Source organism: Homarus americanus, unplaced genomic scaffold, assembly GCF_018991925.1.
Source record: "Homarus americanus isolate GMGI-L3 unplaced genomic scaffold, GMGI_Hamer_2.0 scaffold30535, whole genome shotgun sequence".
Lineage (NCBI taxonomy): Eukaryota > Metazoa > Arthropoda > Malacostraca > Decapoda > Nephropidae > Homarus > Homarus americanus.
The window spans coordinates 6242098-6265439 of NW_024732440.1; the positions used below are offsets into that span (position 1 = coordinate 6242098).

The 23342-nt window shown below is 38.2% G+C and overlaps 1 protein-coding gene across 4 annotated transcripts in view; it reads right to left on the reverse strand.

Moving 5' to 3' along the window:
• The window catches only part of LOC121868791 (collagen alpha-3(IX) chain-like), a 194475-nt gene that overhangs the window by 21145 nt on the left and 149988 nt on the right, over positions 1 to 23342 (reverse strand). For 3 of the 4 annotated variants that reach the window (XM_042369711.1, XM_042369709.1, XM_042369713.1), the window contains 4 exons: positions 22051 to 22194; positions 21385 to 21456; positions 19691 to 19756; positions 12572 to 12691 (listed from right to left, as the gene is read on the reverse strand). In XM_042369711.1, the coding sequence (XP_042225645.1) occupies positions 12572 to 12691; positions 19691 to 19756; positions 21385 to 21456; positions 22051 to 22194 (402 nt within the window). The remainder of the gene's footprint in view (positions 1 to 12571; positions 12692 to 19690; positions 19757 to 21384; positions 21457 to 22050; positions 22195 to 23342) is intronic. The other variant, XM_042369712.1, reaches the window with a different exon arrangement.

Sequence of the window (23342 nt, forward strand, 5' to 3'; positions counted from 1 at the left end):
TGGTCACAAATTGTTCTGGAGAATGTTCTTTCAGTAAAATGATGTTTATTAAAAGCAGACTTTGTACTACAATGTGTCATGATAGGCTCAGCCACCTGGCTTTGATGATTATAGAATATGACATCCTCAGAGAGATTGACTTCGAAAGGTTGATCAAAAACTTTGCAGTGGCCAGGTCGCGTAAAGTGACTGGTCTGTAAATAAAGGTAATGTTTATTTTCTATTTTGTAATTGATCAATGTTTGTGTTCAATATATCCATTATCCATGGCAGTTATTTTTATTAAAATTCTTGTTTTTCCAACATGTTCATGCTTATGTTATAATTTTATCAAATACAGTCATGCGCCGGTTAACGTCCTAGATATGTTCTTGGAAACGTTACGTTAACCGAAATGGACGTTGTCCGATTATCACATAAACTTTGTATTTATACTTCATGTAAGTGGAATACTATATAGTACATACATATACACTTTTACTCTAAAATCACTATTGTAATGTGATACAGCTGATTAATTTTTATCTCGTGCAAAACACATGACGTTTATATTAAAATTATTCACTGTTTTACAAGGATTCCAGCAACGCCGGGCAGATGGGAGAGAGAGAGGGTGGGAAGCGAGCGAGGGGGCGCGAGGGCAGGGGAGGTAGTACGTTTGACAGTTGGCACAGGCCCAGGTCTAACGCATGTATATTTATCAGTTCTTAAGTGACTAAGCTTCTTTCTCATAAAAAGCAAGTGAAATGACCTGGGTGAATATAATTAACATAGCTGGGATTCTTGTAACATACTAATTAATTTGAATATAAACATGCTATAATTTGCACTAGACAAAACAATTTTAGTACCGTAATCAAATTGGTACATGCGCACTCCAGCTTTCCACTAAGGTCATTTATTTCTATTACGTTTCTTTTAGTATGGTGTGTGCATGTAAATGGATGAAAATAAATGAAGAAATTTATGTAAATCTACCCAAAAATACAGTTGAAAAACTTTTTATAAAATGTACTACAGTATTGTACACTAATGTACTAAATTTTTTATATCTTGAGCAAAATATATGCCACTTATATTCAAATTAATCTCTGTCTTGCAAGGATTTCAGCAATGCAAATTATATTATCCTAACTTTAGTCTGATATATTATATAAAATAAACATAAAGAAATCACCAATCTTCTGTCTGGGTACACAAGGAGGGTGGGAGGTGAGGCGACAGAATGTCTGGCGTTTGTTTGTTTATTTATTTGAGATATGATTTGACAGTTGGCGCTGAAGGCCTGCCTACGTGTTTATTTATCATTACTTAAGAGTGACTAAGCTCTTCCCATAATTTGCCACCCAAACGACCTGGGTGAATATAACTTACATTGGAGGGATTCTTGTAAGATAGTAATTTATTTGAATACCTGTATAATCAAGCTATATTTGCAATAGACATAACAATTTTAGTACCGTAATCATTTAGTACATGTACAATACAGGTTTGCACTAAGGTCCATTGTTACTGTACAATATTGACTAAATTCACTAGATAACGTTCGCCTGGCCGCACAATCTATAAGAATACGCGATGCATACATGACTGCGCCCGGTCTAGGTCCATTTAGGTTCGCTAGGTCCCATTATTTGAATGTTTTTTTTTTTTCAATATAAATTTTAATTGTTTATTCCTTGATAGAGGAAGCGGGATCCTAGTGCTGTCACTTGGTACCCCTGTACCATAACACCAGAAGCAACTGGCCAGTGTCACAAGTGTATACAGTACAGTACAGTCATCCCTTGGTTATCGAGCCTAATTGGGACCCCGCCGATAACGAAAGTACAGAACCTGTAGCCAATGTGGGTAATTCATGCACGTGGCTAAAGCGAAGCTGGCATGTTGGAGTGGCTCGTGGGGCCGATCTGTGTCCTCAACAAGAAACAACGGAGGTGAGCTCAAATAGTGTTAAATGGGGGGACAGAATGCCCAGCTGATGGGCAGATGCCAGGAGATCTAAGGCAAATAGGGCTGAAGATTGACCTAGAATAAATACCCAGTAGCACACAAGAGAGACTTTGGACTGTTGCTGAAGCATCGCAGTGTTTTTCTTGTAGATGAAACTCCCATTAGGCAGCCCTTCAGAAGGGTTCCCCCCACTCAAATCCAAATGGTTAGGGACCATATCAACCAGCTGTTGGAGCAGGGGGTCATACAGAAAAGTACTGGTCCATATGCAGCCCCGATTGTTCTGGTGAAGAAACGAGATATGTCACTGCGTTTGTGTGTTGACTATAGGAAATTGAACAAAGCCACATTTAAGGATGCCTTTCCACTCCCAAGGATTGATGAGTCTCTTGATGCATTGGCAGGAGCAAAATGGTTTTCAACATTCGATCTAGCCTCAGGATATCAGATAGAGATGGATAACAAGGACATCCAAAAGACTGCTTTCTGTACGCCATTCGGGCTGTTTGAGCATAAACGCATGCCGATGGGATTATGGAATGCTCCCGGAACATTTCAGCGAGTCATGGAGAGCATACTTGGCAGCGAGATATTTTCAACCCTGTTGGTGTACCTGGATGACCTCATGATATTCTCAAAGACACTTGATGAGCAGGGGGAAAGGCTGGAAGTGGTGCTCTCTAGGTTAAAGGGACATAACTTGAAACTGAAACCATCCAAATGCAACCTGTTTCAGAGGAAAGTTGCCTATCTTGGATATGTAGTGTCACGGAAGGGAATTGAAACAGACCCTGATAAGATCGAGGCTGTTAGGCAGTGGCAGGTTCCCACCACCATTAGGGAGTTAAGTTCCTTCCTTGGGTTTGCCTCTTTTTACCGACAATTTTGTGCCTGGATTTGCAAAATTAGCTACCCCATTAACAGCCCTAACTTCAGGTGCTCCCCAAACCAAGCCATCTGCTCGAGGTGGGTCCAGTGCATGATGATGCATTCAACCAACTAAAGGACAAGTTAGTCATGACACCCATTTTGATTTGTGTCAAAGTCATTTTCCCTAGAGATCGATGCCAGTTTTCAGGGGCTAGGAGCTGTCTTGTCACAGGAGGTAGAAGGCAGAAAACACCCTATTGCCAATGCCAGTAGGGGCTTGAAGGGGTCAGAGAGAAATATGAAGAATTACAGTAGCATGAATTTAGAGCTGCTAACATTGAAGTGGGCCATCACGGAGAAATTCAAAGACTATCTGGCAGGCAGCAAGTTTACTGTCCTCACTGACAACAAACCTTTGACTTACTTGGACAAGGCAAAGCTTGGGGCAGTAGAACAGAGATGGGTGGCTGATTTAGCTCGGTTTGATTATCATTTGGAATATCGGGCAGGGAAGGAGAATGGGAATGCAGATGGATTATCCAGAAAGAGCCATGAGCCAGAACCTGAGGCAGATGACTCCTCCGAGAGGGTTGAAGCTATGGCCAGAGATGCTTTCGAGGAGGAGAGTTTTCTTAGTGGTGAGGACAATGAGACCCCATGCCCAGTAGTTTTGACTCTTGGAAACCTTTCCAAATAACCGGATAAATTCCAGGGATGTGGGATTTTTCTGGGTTTGAGAGAGTCGTTTCGTTACCTGGAAATCTCTCATCCCCAGAAGAGCTCTGCACCAATTGTTCCAGCTAACCAGGATATCACTGTACTGTACACTTGTCCTAATATATTGTATCAAATGCTCTCTTGGAAGATGCCAATATTAATGGTTAGTACAGACAAATACACACTCTTAAAAATATTTTATATGTATAACGGGGAGATGAAGCACATGCTATTTCAATCATATTATTCCCCATTTTACAATGCCAAATTATGATGGAAGTACAGTGCAAGAAGGTTATGATCAACAAACTCTATGCACCTTTCTATAATGTATTGATCTAAAGCAGTTGAAATATTACCTTTCCCAATAAACCAAAACAGATATCTTTTATGCATGCATAGCCCACTTCTAATAATGAATGATTTCTTGCCAAATTTTTTGTATACACTATAAAGTTGAGGAAATTTCAATAAAAATGCACAAAATTAAAACGAGAAGAAATGAAAACTTGAGAATTATGTTGTGGCTAAAGTAGAGGTAAGCAATAAGTGGTCTAAGGACTTATGGTTCTTATAAGTTAAAATCAAATAGACGAACTTATTTTCATTAGACTGAGACATGACTTTCATTTGTTTAATACACGTATACCCACTGGCTACAAAATATCACAAAAGGGTCATAACTCCTGAAATAATCAGCAAAGTATGACCAAATTAAACTCAATCTGTAGTTTAACATATCTAAACACCAAACTTATATTAAATTCTTTCAGCCAGGAGGGATATGGGAGCATAATAACTGTGAATCACTTGGTGTTTTTATGAGCAACCAAGGGGCACCTGATGGCAGTATTATAAGAAACTGGTATCATAGTGAACATCTGTGCTTCACTTGGGGTAAAGATGGGGTCATTACAAGTACAGCACCATACCTATTAGTTACCTGAGATCATTACAGTGATTCAATTGGTATAATTTTGAACATTTGCGAATCACTTAATGTTATATGAACACCTGTGATTTACTTTGGGTTATAATGAGCACCAGTAAGTCATATAACATTATCATGAACACCCATATGCCACTTTAGGCCATAGTGAGGGCAAGTAATTCACTTGGGCTTAAAACGAGCATGTGTGAGTTACTTGGCATTATTATAACCACCTGGGGTCATTATGAGTTGCTTTGAGGCACCTGGAATAATTATTAACACCTGTAAGTTACTTGGCATCATCGTGTTGGAATGCTAGCAGACTTGTAAGACCCCCTGGGTCATAATGGAGAACAGTGAGACACCCAAGATCAAATTGAGCACCTGTGAAACATAATAAAAACGGAAACCGGTGGTCACACTTAACACCTGAAAGATACCATGTGAGGCACCTGGTACAGGTTGGACCCCAGCTAATCCGGTACTCGATAATCCAGCAGCTTTGGTGGTTCAGGATGGTGTCATAGTTCACTTCTAGTGACTGTTGCCACTATTTTACATTTAAATATACATACAGTATAATTTACCCTAAATATGCCTCCTAAGAGACCAGCAAGCAGTGGCGGTGGTTGTAATGCGGCGAAACGTAAGCATGTGGCATTAATTATTTTAGAAAAGATGTCCATACAGTGGTCCCTCGGTTAACGAACACAATTCGTTCCAGAAGGTCGTTCGTTAACCAAAAATTTTGTTAACGGAATCCATTGTTTCAATGGGATATTGGGTAATTGGTTCCAGCTCACCGAAAAATACATACAAAGTAAAAAAAAAATGCAGTAAAGTACATTTACTTTGAGATGTGTATGCAGAAGGCTCCTGGTTGATGATAATGATGGGAATTAGGAGTGGGGGTGGAGGAGAAGGGAGAAGAGAAGGAAGTGGGGATGGAAGAGAAATGACCCCATGCTTGATGAAGTCATTTCACCAATAAAATTTTAAGTTCACTAGGTGTAATTCAAGATTATTTTCTTTAAATCAACACTGCACTGCACTATATATTGTCAATATGTTAAATAAATTTCAGAATGACCAATAAATGTACTGTAAAAATGTAAAAATACTCTGTGTTCAAGAGACCCACAAGCAAGATGTTTCCTCCACTGAACAGACACACCCTGGTGGGTGAGTGAAGTGGCTGATGGGCGCACCAAAAACTAGTCCCTGTTCTGCAATTATATTAAATAAGTGTTAAAACGACTAATAATTTTAATATAAAAATTGGAAAAATATTGAATAACACAACCTTCTTGATATTTACACCAAAGGAAACAAATATAAGCCCTAGAACCGATTATTGTATTGGCGGACTAATCGTCCAGCTGGCGAGCAAGCCAAAACATGTTGACATGTTTTCGTAAGAATTTCGTTAACCGAAGGAAGGTACAGTGAGTTCTGCTATAACGCGTGTTTTGACAACGCGAATTGGCTCTAACGCGATTTATGAATAGAGGAACGATATTTGTATAACGCGAATGCTTGTTTACTGTAACGCGATTTTTGCTCACTATTTCTCCAATTTTGTGGTGTTAACTGTGAATATGGTAAAGAAGAATATCTCCAAGAAGCGTTCTGGTGATCGCATTCCCGGTGATGATCGTAAAAGAAAGGCTATAACCCTTGAAGAGAAGCTCGATGTTATCAACCTCAAAATCACCCTTCTCCCCCATCAAGTTATATTCATATTTTTTCAAGGTAAAGTGTTACATTTACTGTATGATTTCATTATTAGATATGAATGTAACATTTATTTAGACTGTGCTATCCTTTGTGTTAGGCTAACTACTAAATTTTTTTCGATTTCGAGTAGTAATCTGCACCTAACCCTATTTTCTCCATAAGCCCTGTTATTTCTATTACGCGAATTTCTATGACACGATGTTTTACAAGAACACAACTATCGTGTTATAGCAGAACTGACTGTAATTCGTTAACCGAAATTTTGTTAACCGAGGTGTTCGTTAACCGTAGGACCACTGTACTGAAGAAATTAGACAGTATTAGTACATTTTATGCATTATTTTGCCTTTTTTAACATTGACTTCGAGGGTTCAAAACTTTCACTCCTCTGCAACCAGTCTGGTCCCAAGATTCCCAGAATAGTGAGGTCCAGCCTTTACCATTATGAGCACATGTGGAACATTTGGGGTCCTTATGAGTCGAGTATTTGTGAGATATCTGTTGCTGTCAGGAGTACAGGTAGTTCTGCTATAACGCGATAATTGTGTTCTTGTAAAATATCGTGTTATAGAAAATCGCGTAATAGAAATAACAGGGCTTATGGAGAAAATAGGGTTAGGTGCAGATTACTCGAAATCGAAAAAATTTAGTATTTAGCCTAACACAAAGAATAGCACAGTCTAAATAAATGTTACATTCATATCTAATAATGAAATCATACAGTAAATTTAACACTTTACCTTGAAAAAATATGAATGTAACTTGATGGGGGAGAAGGGTGATTTTGAGGTTGATAACACTGAGCTTCTCTTCAAGTGTTATATCCTTTCTTTTACGATAATCACCGGGAATTCTATCATCAGAGCGCCTTTTGGAGATATTCTTCTTTACCATATTCACAGTTAATACCACAAAATTGGAGAAATAGTAAGCAAAAATCGCGTTATAGCAAACAAGCGTTCGCGTTATACAAATATTGTTCCGAATTCATAAATCGCGTTAGAGCAAATTCGCGTTATCAAAACACGCGTTATAGCAGAACTCCCTGTACTGTACAGAACTTCACTTGTGCTTTATTGTGTAATAAAAAAATCTGGAACACTTAATACCAGTTGTATTCTGACCTTGCTAGAGGAAAGGTCACGGCCGACTAAGCTCCCAGGGATTAATTGTCAGTACCGTGATCCCTCGGTTAACGAATTACCTCCCATGAGGATCTTCAATTCGGTTAACGAACAAAACTTCGATTAACGAAACCCTTACGACAAACACGTTTTGTTGTGAGCATCAGCTGATGGGCTAGTTTGCCAATTCAGTAATCTGTTCTATGTTTACATTCGTTTCCAGTGGAGTAAATATCAAGAAAGTTGTGCTCTTTAATATTTTTGCATTTTTTATATTAAAATTATTAGTCATTTTAAAATTTAGTTAACATAATAATTTATGCAGTACAAGGAACTAGTTTTTTGTGCGCCCATCAGCCGCTTGACTCACCCACCAGGCGTCAGCTTAGCTTTGTTTACAGTGGAGTGAACATCGATTTTGTTGGCGTCTTGATTATTTTTGCATTTTTACATTAAAAGTTATTGGTATTTCTGAAATTTAGTTAACATATTAATAATATATAGCACAGTGTAGTGTTGATTTAAATAAAATAATCTTGAATTACACCTAGTAAACTTAAAATTTTATTGATGAAATTACTGCATCAAGCATGGGTCCCCTGAAAGGTGATTTCTCCTCCATCCCCACTTCTTTCACTTCTCCTTTCTCCTCCACCCCCACCTCAAAGTAAGTGTACTTTACTGCATTCTTTTTTTTTTTTTACTTTGTGTGTACTTTTCTGTGAGCTGGAACCAATTACCCAATATCCCATTGAAACAATGGATAAGGTTAACGAACGACTCTGTGGAACGAATTGTGTTCGTAAACCGAGGGACCACTGTAATGGCTAGTGCTATTTGTGAGCAGGGCTGTGACCTTCTGAGGGCTGAGATAGTGGCCGAGTCAGTGAAGGCAAGGAAAGCCCGTGTCTGACGAATGCATAGGCGAATGGAGGGTTGTGAGGAGAGGACCAACCAAACTGGTGGTGAGAAAAGACACCACAACGACAACAGCTAAGTGTAAAAACTCTCAAAGTCCTTTGATAGACGAATTGGATGTTAGCATAGTCAGGAACAGGACTGACAAGGAGGAAACAAAAACCTGAATTGTTGGTGATTCCCAGGTATGGTAACTGGATAAAACTTTGTGCTAAAAAAAAAAAAAAAAATAGGAGTGAGGAGCTCCTTGATAAGTTCAAAACAGCTATTGAACGTATTAGGGTAAAGGGAGGGATCCCTATCATATGTGGTGTCCTGCCTAGAAGGAGAGTTGGCAATGAAGGGTTGTCAAGGGCAGTTGGTGTCAACAGCCGTCTTGACATATTGCAAGTCAATATCAGTCCCATTCATTGAAAACTGGGACAACTTTTATGGCCGAAGGGAGCTTTATGCTAGGGATGGGGTACATTTGTCTAGGGATGGGTTGGCAACCCTGGCTGGCTCTCTCGAGAGGGCAGTTCAAAAGATTTTGAAGTCTTTAAACTGCTCGGGGAACATGTGAGCACGGGAATCGAGGAGACTGCAGTGGGAGCAGAGAAATAGTGCTAGGAATGATGACAAAACTAAATTAGGCAGGGAGTTAAAACCTAAATGCGACAAAGGGAGGACTCAGATCACAACTAACTATACAAAATGTAGATGTATGAGAAACAAAATGGATGAAATCAGGCCGTTGGTATGTACCTAAAAAATCTACGGTATATAATAGCATTCACTGAAACCTGGATAAACTAATTCACGTGACTTACTTGTCGAATACCAAATTACAGGTTACACTTTATTCCATACCGATAGGCAGATTAGGAAAGGAGGCGGTGTAGAAATCTATGTCAGGGATAATCTGAAGTGTGAAATAAATAAGATAATAAAAACTTAACTGAATACAGAAACAATTTGGAAAAAATTAACCGATGAAAGGGAGAAAGTAATCATAGGAGTAATATATAGACCTCAAAATCTTGATAGAGTTAATGAGCGACTTATTTGGGATGAAATGCGCAGTACATCCAGACATAGCAAAGTCTGTATAGTAGGCAACTACAACTTTAGTCAAATAGGTTGGACCGACCTTGAGGGTAACTCAGAAACAGAGAATTTTCTTGAAACAGTTCAAGACTGTTTCTTAAGTCAACATATAGCCAAACCCACACAGAGTAATAATATTCTTGATTTTAGTTCTGTCAAACAGAGAAAACCTCATTAGTAATGTCGAGGTAGGGAACGTAACAGCTAACAGCGATCACAAAGAAGTAAGATTCAAATTATAACTTAATGGTAGTCACAAGGAAAACTCCATTAATGTCTCAGATTTCAGAAGGGCAAACTTTGATAGTTTGAAAAGGCAGCTGAGAGAAGGGGTATCACGATTGGGAGTGAATTACATGACCTCACTTGGGTTGACCTCACACAATGTACCCACAGAGGGCAACCTCACTTTACCTGGAGACCTGACAACAATAACCTCACAAAATATGATGGCTGAGGATGACCTGATCACGAAATTTGAGGTTGATCAGTTCCACAACAATTTAGATAATGAGTTACTTAATTCACAAAGGCAGAACATACCATACAAAAAACTCAGATCAGACAACAATGACACTAAATGGATAAACAATTATTGAAAGAATATTATTGGACAAAGGAAGACTATAGGTAGGAGAATAAATCGTGGTAAAGTTTACCTCTGAGATTATTATAAGGGTTAAGACCAAGATGATAAAAAGCAAAGAGGATTAATGAACTGACTAGCAAGGAAGACAAAATCAAACCCCAAGGGAATCTTTCAAATGTATCAAACTAAAACACGAGACAAGATTGGACCAATAGTCAGATACCGGCGAGCTAACAGACAACGATGGAGAAATGAGTAATAATCTGAACAGATAATTTTCAACAGTTTTCACCACTGAAAATTTAAACATGATACCCGAGGCACCGACTATACACAGAGATAGTGAAGAAAATAGATTAAGAGAGATAGTAGTGACTAGTAATGATGTCAGTAAGCAAATAGACAAGCCAAAGCCTAATAAGTCACCAGGTTCCAATGAGATATTTACCAGAGTATTAAAGGAATGTAAGGGAGAGCTTCATATGCCCTTCGCAAATTTGTTTAACATGTCATTAAAAACGGGTGTACTGTAGTACCAAAATCCTGGAAGATAGCAAATGTGATAGCGATTTTCAAGATGGGAGATAGATCACTGTCCTCTAACTACCGTCCAATCAGTTTAACATCAATTGTAGGCAAATTGCTGAAAGCAATAATTTCAAACTCTATTCAAAATCACGTGCAGAAGCACAAGTTGATCAATGATTCCAAACACGGCTTCACAGGCGGGCGTTCATGTCTAACTAATCTATTAACATTCTTTTCATCTGTTTTCGAATCAATGGACGAGTGGCACAATTATGATGTGGTATATCTCGACTTTAGCAAAGCCTTTGACAGTCTCCACGAAAGACTAATAAGAAAAGTGGAGGCTCATCGCATTGTAGGAGATATTCTAAAATGGATTAGGGCGTGGTTACAGGACAGGAAACAGCGAGTAAGCATTACCGGGATTGGGGTAGCATCACTAGTAGAGTACCCCATGGCTCAATACTTGGACCATCATTATTTATTATATGTATACCTAAACTACATAGAAATAGGCGTAGACAGCAACAGAAGTAAATTTGCTGACGACACTAAAATAGGGCGTGTAATTAAATCTGACGAGGACTACGCAAAACTACAGGAAGATCTAGACCAATTTTCCGAATGGTCTGAAAAACACAGATGAAATTTAATGTGGACAACTGTAAACAGAGAACCCAGATATAAGATGAACAACGTTGTTATTGAGAAATCCGACTGTAAGAAAGATTTAGGAGTACCGGTAATGATAAATAGGAATCTTAAACCAAGTAACCAATGTGTATTTGCTTGAAACAAGGCTAAGAAAGTATTGGGTTCATACAAAGAAGTGTTAGTTACAAGACGAGCGAGGTTATCTTAAAACTATATCTTGCGCTTGTGAGACCTCACTTGGATTATGCAGTTCAGTTCTGGTCACCGTACTCCAGAATAGATATACTGTACGGTAGAATCCCTAGAAAGAATTCAGAGGAGAATGACAAGACTAATCCCGGGCATTAGGAACCTTGAGTACAGAGACGTAGAGTGAGGGGTGATATGATCGAGATGTATAAATGGAAGTCAGGGTTAAACAAAGGTGATATAACAAAGGAACTCAAAATATCCACCCAGGAGTGAAATATGGTTTTAAATTAAGACAAATTTAGATTTAGGCGCTAGATAGGTGGTTTGGAAATAGAGTAGTGGAGGAAGTTACCAAACATCATCATCCAACATAGGTTGGATACATATATGAACAATAGGGGTTGGGTCTAAATGGGATTGCCCAGTATGAGCCAATAGGCCCGCTGCATTTACCTCCATTCTTATGTTCTTATTAGTGTAGTATGATGTGAGAGATACGATATTTGAGGTCATTATGAACACGTATGAGTCGATGAAAAACAGTTAGTGACCTTAATATCCATGATGGTGTCTTAGTAGATAACTATGACCATTATGAATACCTGTGACAGGCTTGGCATTATTATGAACTATTATGAACAATAATGATATAATTTTCAATGGCATTATAATCATTTGTGGGAGTGTGAGTGGCCAAGGGAAATCCATAGAGGTTTAAAATGCCCTTGAAGATAGACAGAAAGATGACAGGCACTACGAACAGAATCTGCTGTACTCCCCAATTTTCAGATAAAAATACCTGTAATAAAAAAAAAAAAAGTCTCCAAAAATAATTAAGTACAGTACAGCCAAAATAGAACCTGATCTCTATATTCATGTGTGGAAACAAATAAGACATAGAAGGATTGATATACAGATGCGAGGTAGAAAAAATTGATATACAGACGTGAGGTAGAAAGATTGATATACAGATGGTCATGGCCAAGGTAGTGTGCCCTCATTGAAATGGGGCAAAGAAATACAGCTGCATAATAACAACTGAATTTATGCAGTTGTGTCCAAACCCTGAAAACTAAATTTTACACAAGGTATGACCCTTTTTCTCATTTACTTAATGAAGCTTCAGAAACAAATTGATATGGAAAAGTGATACAAAGCAGTGGAGAAAAAGGCATCCTAGGGTCAAAAATTTAACATGTACCTTTCCTGGTGATAATGTCACCAGGCAATAACTAATTTCATATAAAAGTGGCTGAATAGTAATAAACTTACCAATAATTTTAGGGAGTTCTGTCTCCAGGATTCGAACTCTTGCATCAAGAAGGTTCAGGTTCTCACGAAGATGTGCAACTGTCTGGAACAGTTCCTGAATAGGCCTCGTCTCTGTGCCATCTGTACCAGGGACAATTAATATAGTAATTGACAAAAATTATAACATGTTTAATCATCCAATGAAGATTTACTACAAAGTTTTTAGTATACAGCTTGATGCTTCTCATAATATATTACATAAATATAAGCCATCCTTAAGCATAGGCACATATGCACACATCTGAAACAGGGCTGCAGCATTTTATACATACAAAACAAACACGATTATGAAAAATCAATTGGACCTAAGCCATTCCTCCAAGTCCAAATTTCTTTACTAGACAAGAAATTATGACGGACTGAGATACAAACCCATGGTTAAAAGTGAAACTGAATTACAGTGGTCCCTCGGTTAACGAGCGCCTCGGTTAACAGGATTTCGGTTAACGAGTTACCTTCCATAAGATTCTTAAATTCGGTTAACGAGCAATCCCTTGGTCAACAAGTTTCTTACGAGCTGACCTCAACAAGTTTTGGCTTGCACTGGGCAGTCAACCAGCTGTAGTATTAGTCTGCTAATACATTAATCGGTTCTAGGGCTTAAATTCCTTACTATTTTAGTAAATATCAAGAAGTTTATACTATTCAATAATTTAAAAAAATTAATATTAAATTTTTTAGTCATTTTAACAATTATTGAACATAAGTGAAGGTAAAGTGACTAGTTTAATGCGCAGCATCCAGCCTCTTAACACAGCAAACAGGCATTAGTCTCTCTCTGTTTTCACTGGAGGTAACATCTTGCTCGAGACTCTCTTCAACTAAATGCTTTTTTTGTGTGTTTCCAAACAAATTATTGGTCATTTTGAAATATATTTTACATATTGACAATATATAGCGCAGTGCAGTGTTATTTTAAAGAAAATATTCTTTATTTACAACAACTTTAACTTTAAAAAACATGTGTTGACATTGTTTGAATCCAGCATGGGGCCTAAGCGATCAAGAAAAGCAATTTCAATCCAAACCATGCAGGAAATCATAAAAAAACATGAACAAGGCATTAGAACAAATGCGCTATGCAAAGAATATGGCATGTCGACATCAACTGTGTCGATAATTCTTGCAGAGAAAGACAAATTTAAAGAAGTAAAAGTGAGAGACAAACCTACAAGAGTGTTTAAAAGTAGATCCCTAATTGCAGAAACTGAGAGGTTACTTATCATCTGGATTAGGGAAAAACAGATAAAAGGTGATTCAGTTTCTACTGAATTCATTTGTGAAAGAGCCAGGGAGATTTACGAACATTTAAAGACAGATCAACCTGGTTCTTTTGGCACAGAATTTGAAGATCGGGCCAGCAAAGACTGGTTCGAAAAATTTAAGAAAAGAAGCAACATTTTCAGTGTTGTTAAGCATGGTGAAGCTGCTAGTGCTGATAAGGAAGGGGCAGCAAAGTTTTTAGTTGAATTTAAAGAACTGATGGAGGAAGAAAATTATCTTCCACAGCAAGTGATCAATGTGGACGAAACTGGGCTGCTCTGGAAAAAGATGCCCAAAAGAACATTCATCACCAGAGATGAAGCCTCTTTACCTGGGCATAAACCCATGAAAGACCGTCCCACTCTATTGCTTGGTGCCAATGCTTCAGGGGATTTCCGACTGAAGCCTATGCTTGTCTACCACTCTGAAAACCCCAGGGTGTTCAAGCAACAGAAAGTGGTAAGAACAAAGCTTGGAGTTTATTGGAAGTCCAACCGTAAGGCATGGGTGACAAGACAGCTCTTTAATGAATGGGCTGTTGATGTGTTTCGCTCTTCTGTCAAGAGCTACCTAACCACCAATAAACTCCCTTTAAAGGCTCTTCTCCTCATGGATAATGCTCCTGGTCATGACCCTGACCTTGCCAGAAATTTGGAGTATCAATTTGACTTTGTGAAAGTGTTGTTTTTGCCTCCAAACACTACATTAATCATACAGCCAATGGACCAGAATGTGAACAGCAACTTCAAGAAGTTGTACATGAAGAAAATGTTTAGGAGGTGTCATCAGGCAACTTCCAATGATCCTGAACTAACACTGAAACATTTCTGGAAGACACAATTCAACATCCTGGAGGCTGTAAAATTGATTGTGTCATCATGGCAAGAAGTCTCCACTAGATCCCTCAATTCTTCATGGAAAGCACTGTGGCCATCAGTAGTCCATGATTTTGAGGGATTTGAGGAAGAAACAGAGTTGGACCACGAGATTGTGTCCATTGGTCAGTCATTGGGCCTTGAAGTGGAGGAGGAGGAGGATGTGGAAGAGCTTGTGATGTTTCATGAGGAGGAACTTACTCCTGATGACTTGAAGCAACTGGATGAGATGTTACAGGCAGAGGCTGACAGTGGTGAGGAGGAAATTGAAAGTGATGACCATATGTCAGCTAAACAGTTGAAAGATGTGATTTACCACTGGGAGAAGTTCAGGGAACTGGCTTCAAAGCACCCAAAAGTGGAAAAAAGCTGAACTAACTTTGTGTCATGTTGAGGACTCAGTGGTCTTCTTTAAACATAAGTTAATGGTGAGGAGGACAGATGCCCCACAGACCACAATTGATACTTTTTTTCAGTAAAAGGCAGAGGGAACAAGATGCCATCCCTCAGCCTTCCACTTCAAGAAGGAGAGAGGATGTTCATGGTGGAGAATCAGTCAGTCTAGAGGTTCCTGACATGTCATGGAAGGTGACTCACCTTTCAAGAAGCAGTAAAATGCTTCTCCTCCACCTCCACTTCCTTCTCTTCTCCCTTCTCCTCCTCCACCTCCCACTTCAAATTCACATCATCATCATCCAGGAGCCTTCTACATACACACCTCAAAGTAAGTGAACTTTTCTACCATTTTTGTTGAATTTAAGCAATTTTCGTTGAGCTGGAACCAATTACCCAAAACCCATTGAAACAATGGTTTCGGTTAACGAGCAACCTGCTGGAACGGATTGTGCTCGTTAACCGAGGGACCACTGTACATACTACGTACAATATAGTGCTCCATCATTCTTAATGCATTATGTTCAATATAAAACAATGAAAGGAAATATACAGATAAACCTCAATTAAATTGAACTTTAAGATATCGGAATTTGCTTTTTGGGGACTCTCTAAGGTGATCCGGATTGTCTCTTTATTTATTGGAAATATTAAAAAAATAAAAAACAGAAAATCGTGCATCAGTCCGGAAAATTTGTTGTGTGTTCGTACTTGCGTGGGTGTCACATGGCATGTGCCTCAGTCTGAATCCTGCATTCATATGTATTACCAGTGCACTGCGCCTCGCTACTTACACTTATATAAGTGAACTTTTAGTGGTTTACCACAAACTTTTTGTGTTGCGATGTTTTCCCCAATCCCCATCAACGTCTCGTGTCTCTAAAGTAATACAGGTATTAAGCTTGTACAACCAAACATTAAGTATGCGAAGTGAAAAGAACCACGTACAGTACCTGTATTGCTTAAGTTCTAAATAGAAAATGATTTCTATCCAGTTTAATTTTTAAGTGCCAAACAATTACAATAATGTTGTGTAAAAGTTCCTCAAACTATATTGTACCTGAACATCATTCGTGCATCATCTATTTCCACTATTGAGTCTACTATTTACAGCATCTAATCAGGAAAATAAAAACACCTTTATCAGTTTCATATAATTTGTTCTTTTTAACACAAACAATGGCCAGCATTTTATGTAGAGTATGTATTGTCTTTAATGGGGATACTGTACAGTGGTCTAATCAAATTTGAGACAGGCCAAACAAAAACTAATAGGTACTGAGATGACACTTCATGTGTAAATGTACTGGAGGGGAAGTAGGGCAGTGGGGCATTAGGTTAGGTGCCAGGTGCATGGGTGGCTTAGCTGCTTGGATCGCTTAGTTCATATTCTGCAACCAATGTAGAAGGTTGTCCCCCCAGTAGCTGTTGTTTTTGCAAACATTTCATGTTGTGCAGTACTGTACATTACTGTACCAGGACACAATCAACCAAGAATACTGTGTTAAAGCAGTGTTGAGACAAAAAAATTATTACAGTTACGTATACTGTACTGTACATTCAATAAGTGGGAAACACTGGAGCACCTAAGCTTTCGTCTTTATTCAAGACATCTTCAGGTCATGAGACCCACTACCGTAATCCCCACCCCAACAATGGGTTACCTGACATTGCATCAGGTCAGGTCAGTAACATGACCCACTAATCCTCTACCCCACCTCCATCGCAAGTGTTAAGATGTAAAAAGTTAATACAGTTACATATTGCCTACTGTAGGCTCAAGATGACAGAATCTGCTGGCGAGTACTGTATAGTATATTATACAGTACAGTGTTATACAGGGCATCCTCGCTGAACATAGGGATTATGTTCCCAAAAAATGACGTTATGCAAAACAACGTCAAGCGGATCAATTTTCCCCATAAGAAATAGACAAAATACGAGTGTTACGTTCTCCAGCCTCCCTTTGCCCCATGAAAAAAGTTACATATACAGAAAATCATTGCCATTTCTATAGAAAATAGTACCTGTATATAGAACTACAGTACTAAATTGGCATTGGTACTCACTGATGGGTGGAGGTGGTAGAGCGAGTGTGTGGTAGGTAGTAGAGCGTAGGAGGAGGGTGGTAAGTCACTGAGACTTTACGGCTGTCCTCCTCCTCTAACTGGGGTTCCTCTGCTGCTGCTTGCTCCTCCTCCGTTGTTGGCGGGAATGTCTCGGCAGCAACCGTATCTGAACTGGCAGCTTCACCAGTCATCTTTATGTTGTGGAAGTTATACCGATGCTTAAATCGTAAAGGTCTCTTCCTTCGATCCTTCACCCTCTATTTCCTTCATGTCATCAAACAAGGATCTGGCCTTATGCTGGATAACCATAAGGCTCACAGGGGCATTGCGTTGATTCTGGTCCTCCATCCACATTGCCAGCATCTTTTCCAAACTTCTCTTTCACAGTGCTTCTAGTATGAGTCATCTTAGTAGCACTCAGAGAAGAGCCACTTCCAGCACTAACCTTAATCTTGTCAGCGTTGGTCCGGATAGTATGCACCGTTGTGGGGGTGAGACCAAGAACAGCGGCTATGTCCACAGCACGTTCCCCTTTCTCAAATCGGGTTAATACGTCCATTTTCGGAGCAAGGGTAATGGTCTTACGTTGCCTCTTCACTACACTAGCATCAGTAGCAGTTGATGGGTGCTTGGAAGCCATTTCGAATGGTTAGAGTGCAGTTTTAGACAAAAGCACTTAAGCACACACAAATGATGTGAAGTCGTAACAGAGACTGGCTTGGCATCGCTTGGGGATACAGTACTGTGACGTTCCGTGAGTGAGGGCAGCGCGCTGAGCCAAGAGAGTGTAGCGAGGCCAGACAAGAGCAAGTGATGAGCCAGAGAAAGTAATCGTGATGAGGCAAAATGACATAGTATCGGATCACAGGGATGTTAAAGAAATTTTTGGTGTCTAAAGTTCAGCAACATAGTACCGAAACAACGTTAAGCAGGACGACGTTAAGCGAGGACTTACTACATTATTCTGTTTATTTTCAATATATTGTAAGTATATAGAGGTGTTTGCATAAATAAATATAGCTCCATGTGTGTTGCATCATTTAGACTTGGGGAAAACTTTCATTAGTGCAGGATGGAAAATTCCACTGTTGGCTGTGACACAGCTCCAGTCATGCCTTGCCCGCCCATATCTTAGATTTTTTTTTTTTAAATAATGTATATTTATTAAACCAAACTTTTAGGTTTAAACCATTTGGGGATATTTTAGTAAAAAAAAAAAGTGTTTCTAACTTAATTAGAACTACATTTATTGACTCTGGCATCAACATTTCTTACCTCTTTTTTCATAAAAGAATAAAGTCCCCATCATTATTTCATGGTGAAACATTTTGTTGAATTAATTTTTATTGGAACATCTTATAGAGAGTTTATTCATGAAAAATTTGACAGTCGGGCAACTGGCTCAGTGACTGTGTGGTGGGGTGAGTGATGTATAGTACACAAGTTCATGTAAGTTTAGGAGTAAGTTGTGTGGTAAGTTTAGGAGATTGATGTCACTGAAAGTTTACTTGAAGACTTAATAACATTGCAAGAATTAAAAAATAATGAAATATGTTAATGAAATAAGTAAGCATAATGGACGTAAAAAGCCACGGTATTTTAGTTCTGTATACTGTTCCGTACAGCATTTTCATTATTACTGAAGACTTTTTCGTAACTTCAGAGTTCTCACTCATAATTCAAAGTAAGGGACACCTTTTTTTTTTTTTGCAATTTTTTCTTTTTATAAATTATATACAGGTAGTCCCCGACTTACAACTGCCTCAACTTAAGTCCATCGGTACTTACGACCTGCTCTGACCTTACGACTGTCGGGACATACGACCGCCGCGTTTGTGACCATTTTTTTTTTTCAAAATGACGCGAGCAGTTTCTATACCAAAACGTTTCCAGTTAATGTAGTCTCCATGTATAATTAAAAAAATTATGAGGGCCCCGTGTACATTCAGCTGACTACATTAAAGGTAAGTGCTCAGCCACACTGTATCCATTCCTCATTATTTATTACTTTTACTGTATTGTATTTCATTGTAGATTTTTTTTTTTTTAATTTGAAAAAAAAATTTTGAATTGTTTTTTTTATTATTTTTTTATCTATGTCGGACTTACGACCTGGATTTGGGTCCCTAACCCTGTCGTAAGTCGGGGAGCACCTGTACTCATAAATCAGGGTCTACCTGTATTCTTCAAAAATTTTAATTAAAAAGTTATCTTCATAGAATTGCATTTTTTTTAATACTCTATAAGCACCGGGTATTCAATATGTATTTTTTGAAGAGTTAAATAAAAAAATCCAGCAAAATAGAATGACTCTTTCACCCATCATACCGTACATTGCACCGTTATGTAAGACTAGAATCCAAGCAACTATATCACCAAGGGGAATCTGGATAAAAAAATTCAGCTACTGGTAGTTATATCCAGTCAAAAAGGAAGAAATAAAAAATAACATTCACAGAGGCTGAGAGGAAGCATCTGACCTGTAAACACCCCTGCTCCACCTGGCACGCCACGCTCCCCTGGCAGACCCGTCAAACCAGGCTCGCCTGCAAAGCGAACCAGTGATCACCTGCACACCCAGCATAGCCATAGCACATACACATGACATGCATGTCATTTTATAGCTACACTACTACTACATGCATATCATATTCAATGACAAGCACAAAATGGCTACAGATGCAGACTTAAATACAGGATGCAGTATTAAATTTAAAACAACTACGGCACTGTATCTTCCTACCTCTTAGAAGGATGTCCTTGCATGCATGTTAGTCAGTTGAAACAAGCAAGAATCTACATTAGCATCTACTAAAATAAAACCCTCATAGTCTTAGTCAAAAATTTATCACAATACAGTACCATAATTGAAAAACCACTATGTATATGCAGTACATGTGAGAATTACTATGATTACTTTCTAGTACAGTCAGTTCTGCTATAACGCGATAGTTGTGTTCTTGTAAAACATCGTGTCATAGAAATTCGCGTAATAGAAATAACAGGGCTTATGGAGAAAATAGGGTTAGGTGCAGATTACTACTCGAAATCGAAAAAAAATTTAGTAGTTAGCCTAACACAAAGGATAGCACAGTCTAAATAAATGTTACATTCATATCTAATAATGAAATCATACAGTAAATGTAACACTTTACCTTGAAAAAATATGAATATAACTTGATGGGGGAGAAGGGTGATTTTGAGGTTGATAACATCGAGCTTCTCTTCAAGGGTTATAGCCTTTCTTTTACGATCATCACCGGGAATGCGATCACGAGAACGCTTCTTGGAGATATTCTTCTTTACCATATTCACAGTTAATACCACCAAATTGGAGAAATAGTGAGCAAAAATCGCGTTACAGCAAACAAGTGTTCGCGTTATACAAATATTGTTCCTCTATTCATAAATCGCGTTAGAGCCGATTCGCGTTGTCAAAACACGCGTTATAGCAGAACTCACTGTAGGTGAAGAACCTTACTCATTGATAAACAAGTACAGTCGTGAACAGAAGTCCTGTCGCCCCTTGTGCTGTTCCGCGAACCATGAGATTCAGACTCATGAACCCGAAGCAGTAGACACTGGTGCATTATTCTGCCCATAAATGCTTCGGATTCATGAGTCTGAATCTCAGGGTTCATGGAGCAGCAGAAGGGGCGACAGGACTTCTGCTCACGACTGTACATTAGTAGAGTCAGACAATCCAATTGTTTATAATGATTATAAACTAAATTTTCCTATCTTCTAAAAATTCCTGTTTAACACATATACCGATGATAAATTATAGGAACACCCTACATAACTGATATGTCAAAAGATTAATAAGAACCAGCATGCACAATGTTTCTGCAAGCATTAAAATACATACTATATAAACACTTAATAAATGTATGAGGTAAAAAAAAATCACTGCATTATGGATGTAAACAGGATTCTGCAGTGAAATCTTGTTTGGCTACAGTTTGTCTACTGGTTATTAATAACGAAAAACTTAGTGTAGACAAGTAAAAATTTCCCTGAATCAAAATGTAAAAGAACACTTAAGTCAAATTTGAGTGCCAAGTGAACAAAGTTTTCAAAGATTTTTTCCCACGAAAAATACAATAATGGGAAATATTCATTAAAAAAATTATGAAATTATAAAACTTGAGACTAAAATGAAAGACGAACGTACCAGGAGACCCACGAACACCCTCAAATCCACGGTCACCCTTTGGACCAGGAGCACCTTCGGGGCCAGCATCACCTGTTTACACAAAAGCTAAGATAAAACATTTTCTTCCACAAAATATTTTTTTTTGTACTGTGCCTTCATTATGCTAACTAAATACTGTATTTCTATAAACCAGTTCTACTGTATCATATTTATTTTATCAGCAATTTAGTGTTTTCTCATTATCATCACACGCACGCATGCACGCACATGCTCACACACACAAAAGTATATAAGTATCCTATAATGCATACATATTTAAGGTATCAATAGTCTTCACCTCTGAAAATCTAAAAAAAATCATCTTCCAGTATTTCAGATACGGCTCTTCACTTTTCCTAATACCTGTACTGGACGGTAACTGACACTGTTATTGTGAAAACCGAGTCCTTTAATTCTGATGAGATTATGTTTCAAAGCACAAAAAATGTACTCTTGCTCTTTATTATAACATTTAAAGTACAGTACATAGTTGCTCTATCTTTCTTTACTGCTCATACTTTTTAAATAGAGCACATACTGTACTGTTGTTGTTTACTGTCACTGCTTTTCATCTCTCTCACAAAAACTTCACACACACACACCTACCTACCTGCCAATGATATTTCACACAATCATGGTACCTACCCTTCTCTCCTTTGGGTCCTGGAAGTCCGGGCTGACCACGAGGTAAGGGCAAACCAGGGATCCCTAGAGGATACTCATCATCATCAATAACAATTCCATAGCCGCTACCCTCAAATACATCTCCAACAGAGCCCAAGTAGTCGGCTGTGGATACAAATAAATGAGAGTGAGCACTGTGAACTACCCAATGGCAGATGAGATTATAATGTGGCTAAAATGTTGGGAAAAGCCACACACACACAGCTGTGAATATTAATCTAGGTATAATTTGCTGTACTGAAATAAACAGGTATTTATAAAAAAAATAAATCTTAAACAAGTACTGTACACAGTTGGTTCTGTATACAGAAGATATAGTGATGCAGGTACAGGTATTCAGTTCAATACAGTATTACCCCGCCTAACACGGTTTCACTTAACGCGTTTTATCACTTAACACGGATTTTTTCCACATATACGCGGTGAGTGTCCGGCTCGAGACGCTATTTTTAGATTTGCCCCACCCTGCCTGACTGCCTGTTTTAGCTCATAAAATTCATACAAATTACCCGGCCAGAATATAATTTACATTGCTGGAATTCTTATAATTTGGTGATCATTTTGAATATAAACATCATATTTTTGCATTAGACATACAAATTTTAGATAAAAATTTTTCTCAAATTAACTATGTTATCTTTTGTGCAAAATATATGACATTTATATTCAAAATATTCCTGGTCTTACAAGGAATCCAGCAATGTCAATTATATTATCCTAACTTTAATCTGAGGTATTATTTAATACTAAATGTTAAAAACCCTGGAAGGGAGGATTGGTGAGGGGTGGGGGGGAGGGTTGGGACTGACCGCGCGGTTGGAAGAGGGGGGGAGGCAAGGTGGGGTACTTTGATTGACAGATAGTGTTGTGAAGATTATTTTTTTTTTTATTAACTGAAGATATTTGTTTTAGCTCATAAAATTCATACAAATTACCCGGTGAGAATATAATTTACATTGCTGGAATTCTTATAATTTGGTGATCATTTTGAATATAAACATCATATATTTTTCATTAAACATACAAATTTTAGATAAAAATTTTTCTCTAGGTAACTATGTTATCTTTTGTGCAAAATATATGACATCTATATTCAAAATATTCCTGGTCTTACAAGGAATCCAGCAATGTCAATTGTATTATCCTAACTTTAGTTTGAGGTATTATTTATTAAAATTTAGTGGTTTTCCCCCCAAAATTTCTCTGAGAGGGAAGAGCCAGCGAGTGTAGTGTGAGAGAGGGAGGGAGTTGAG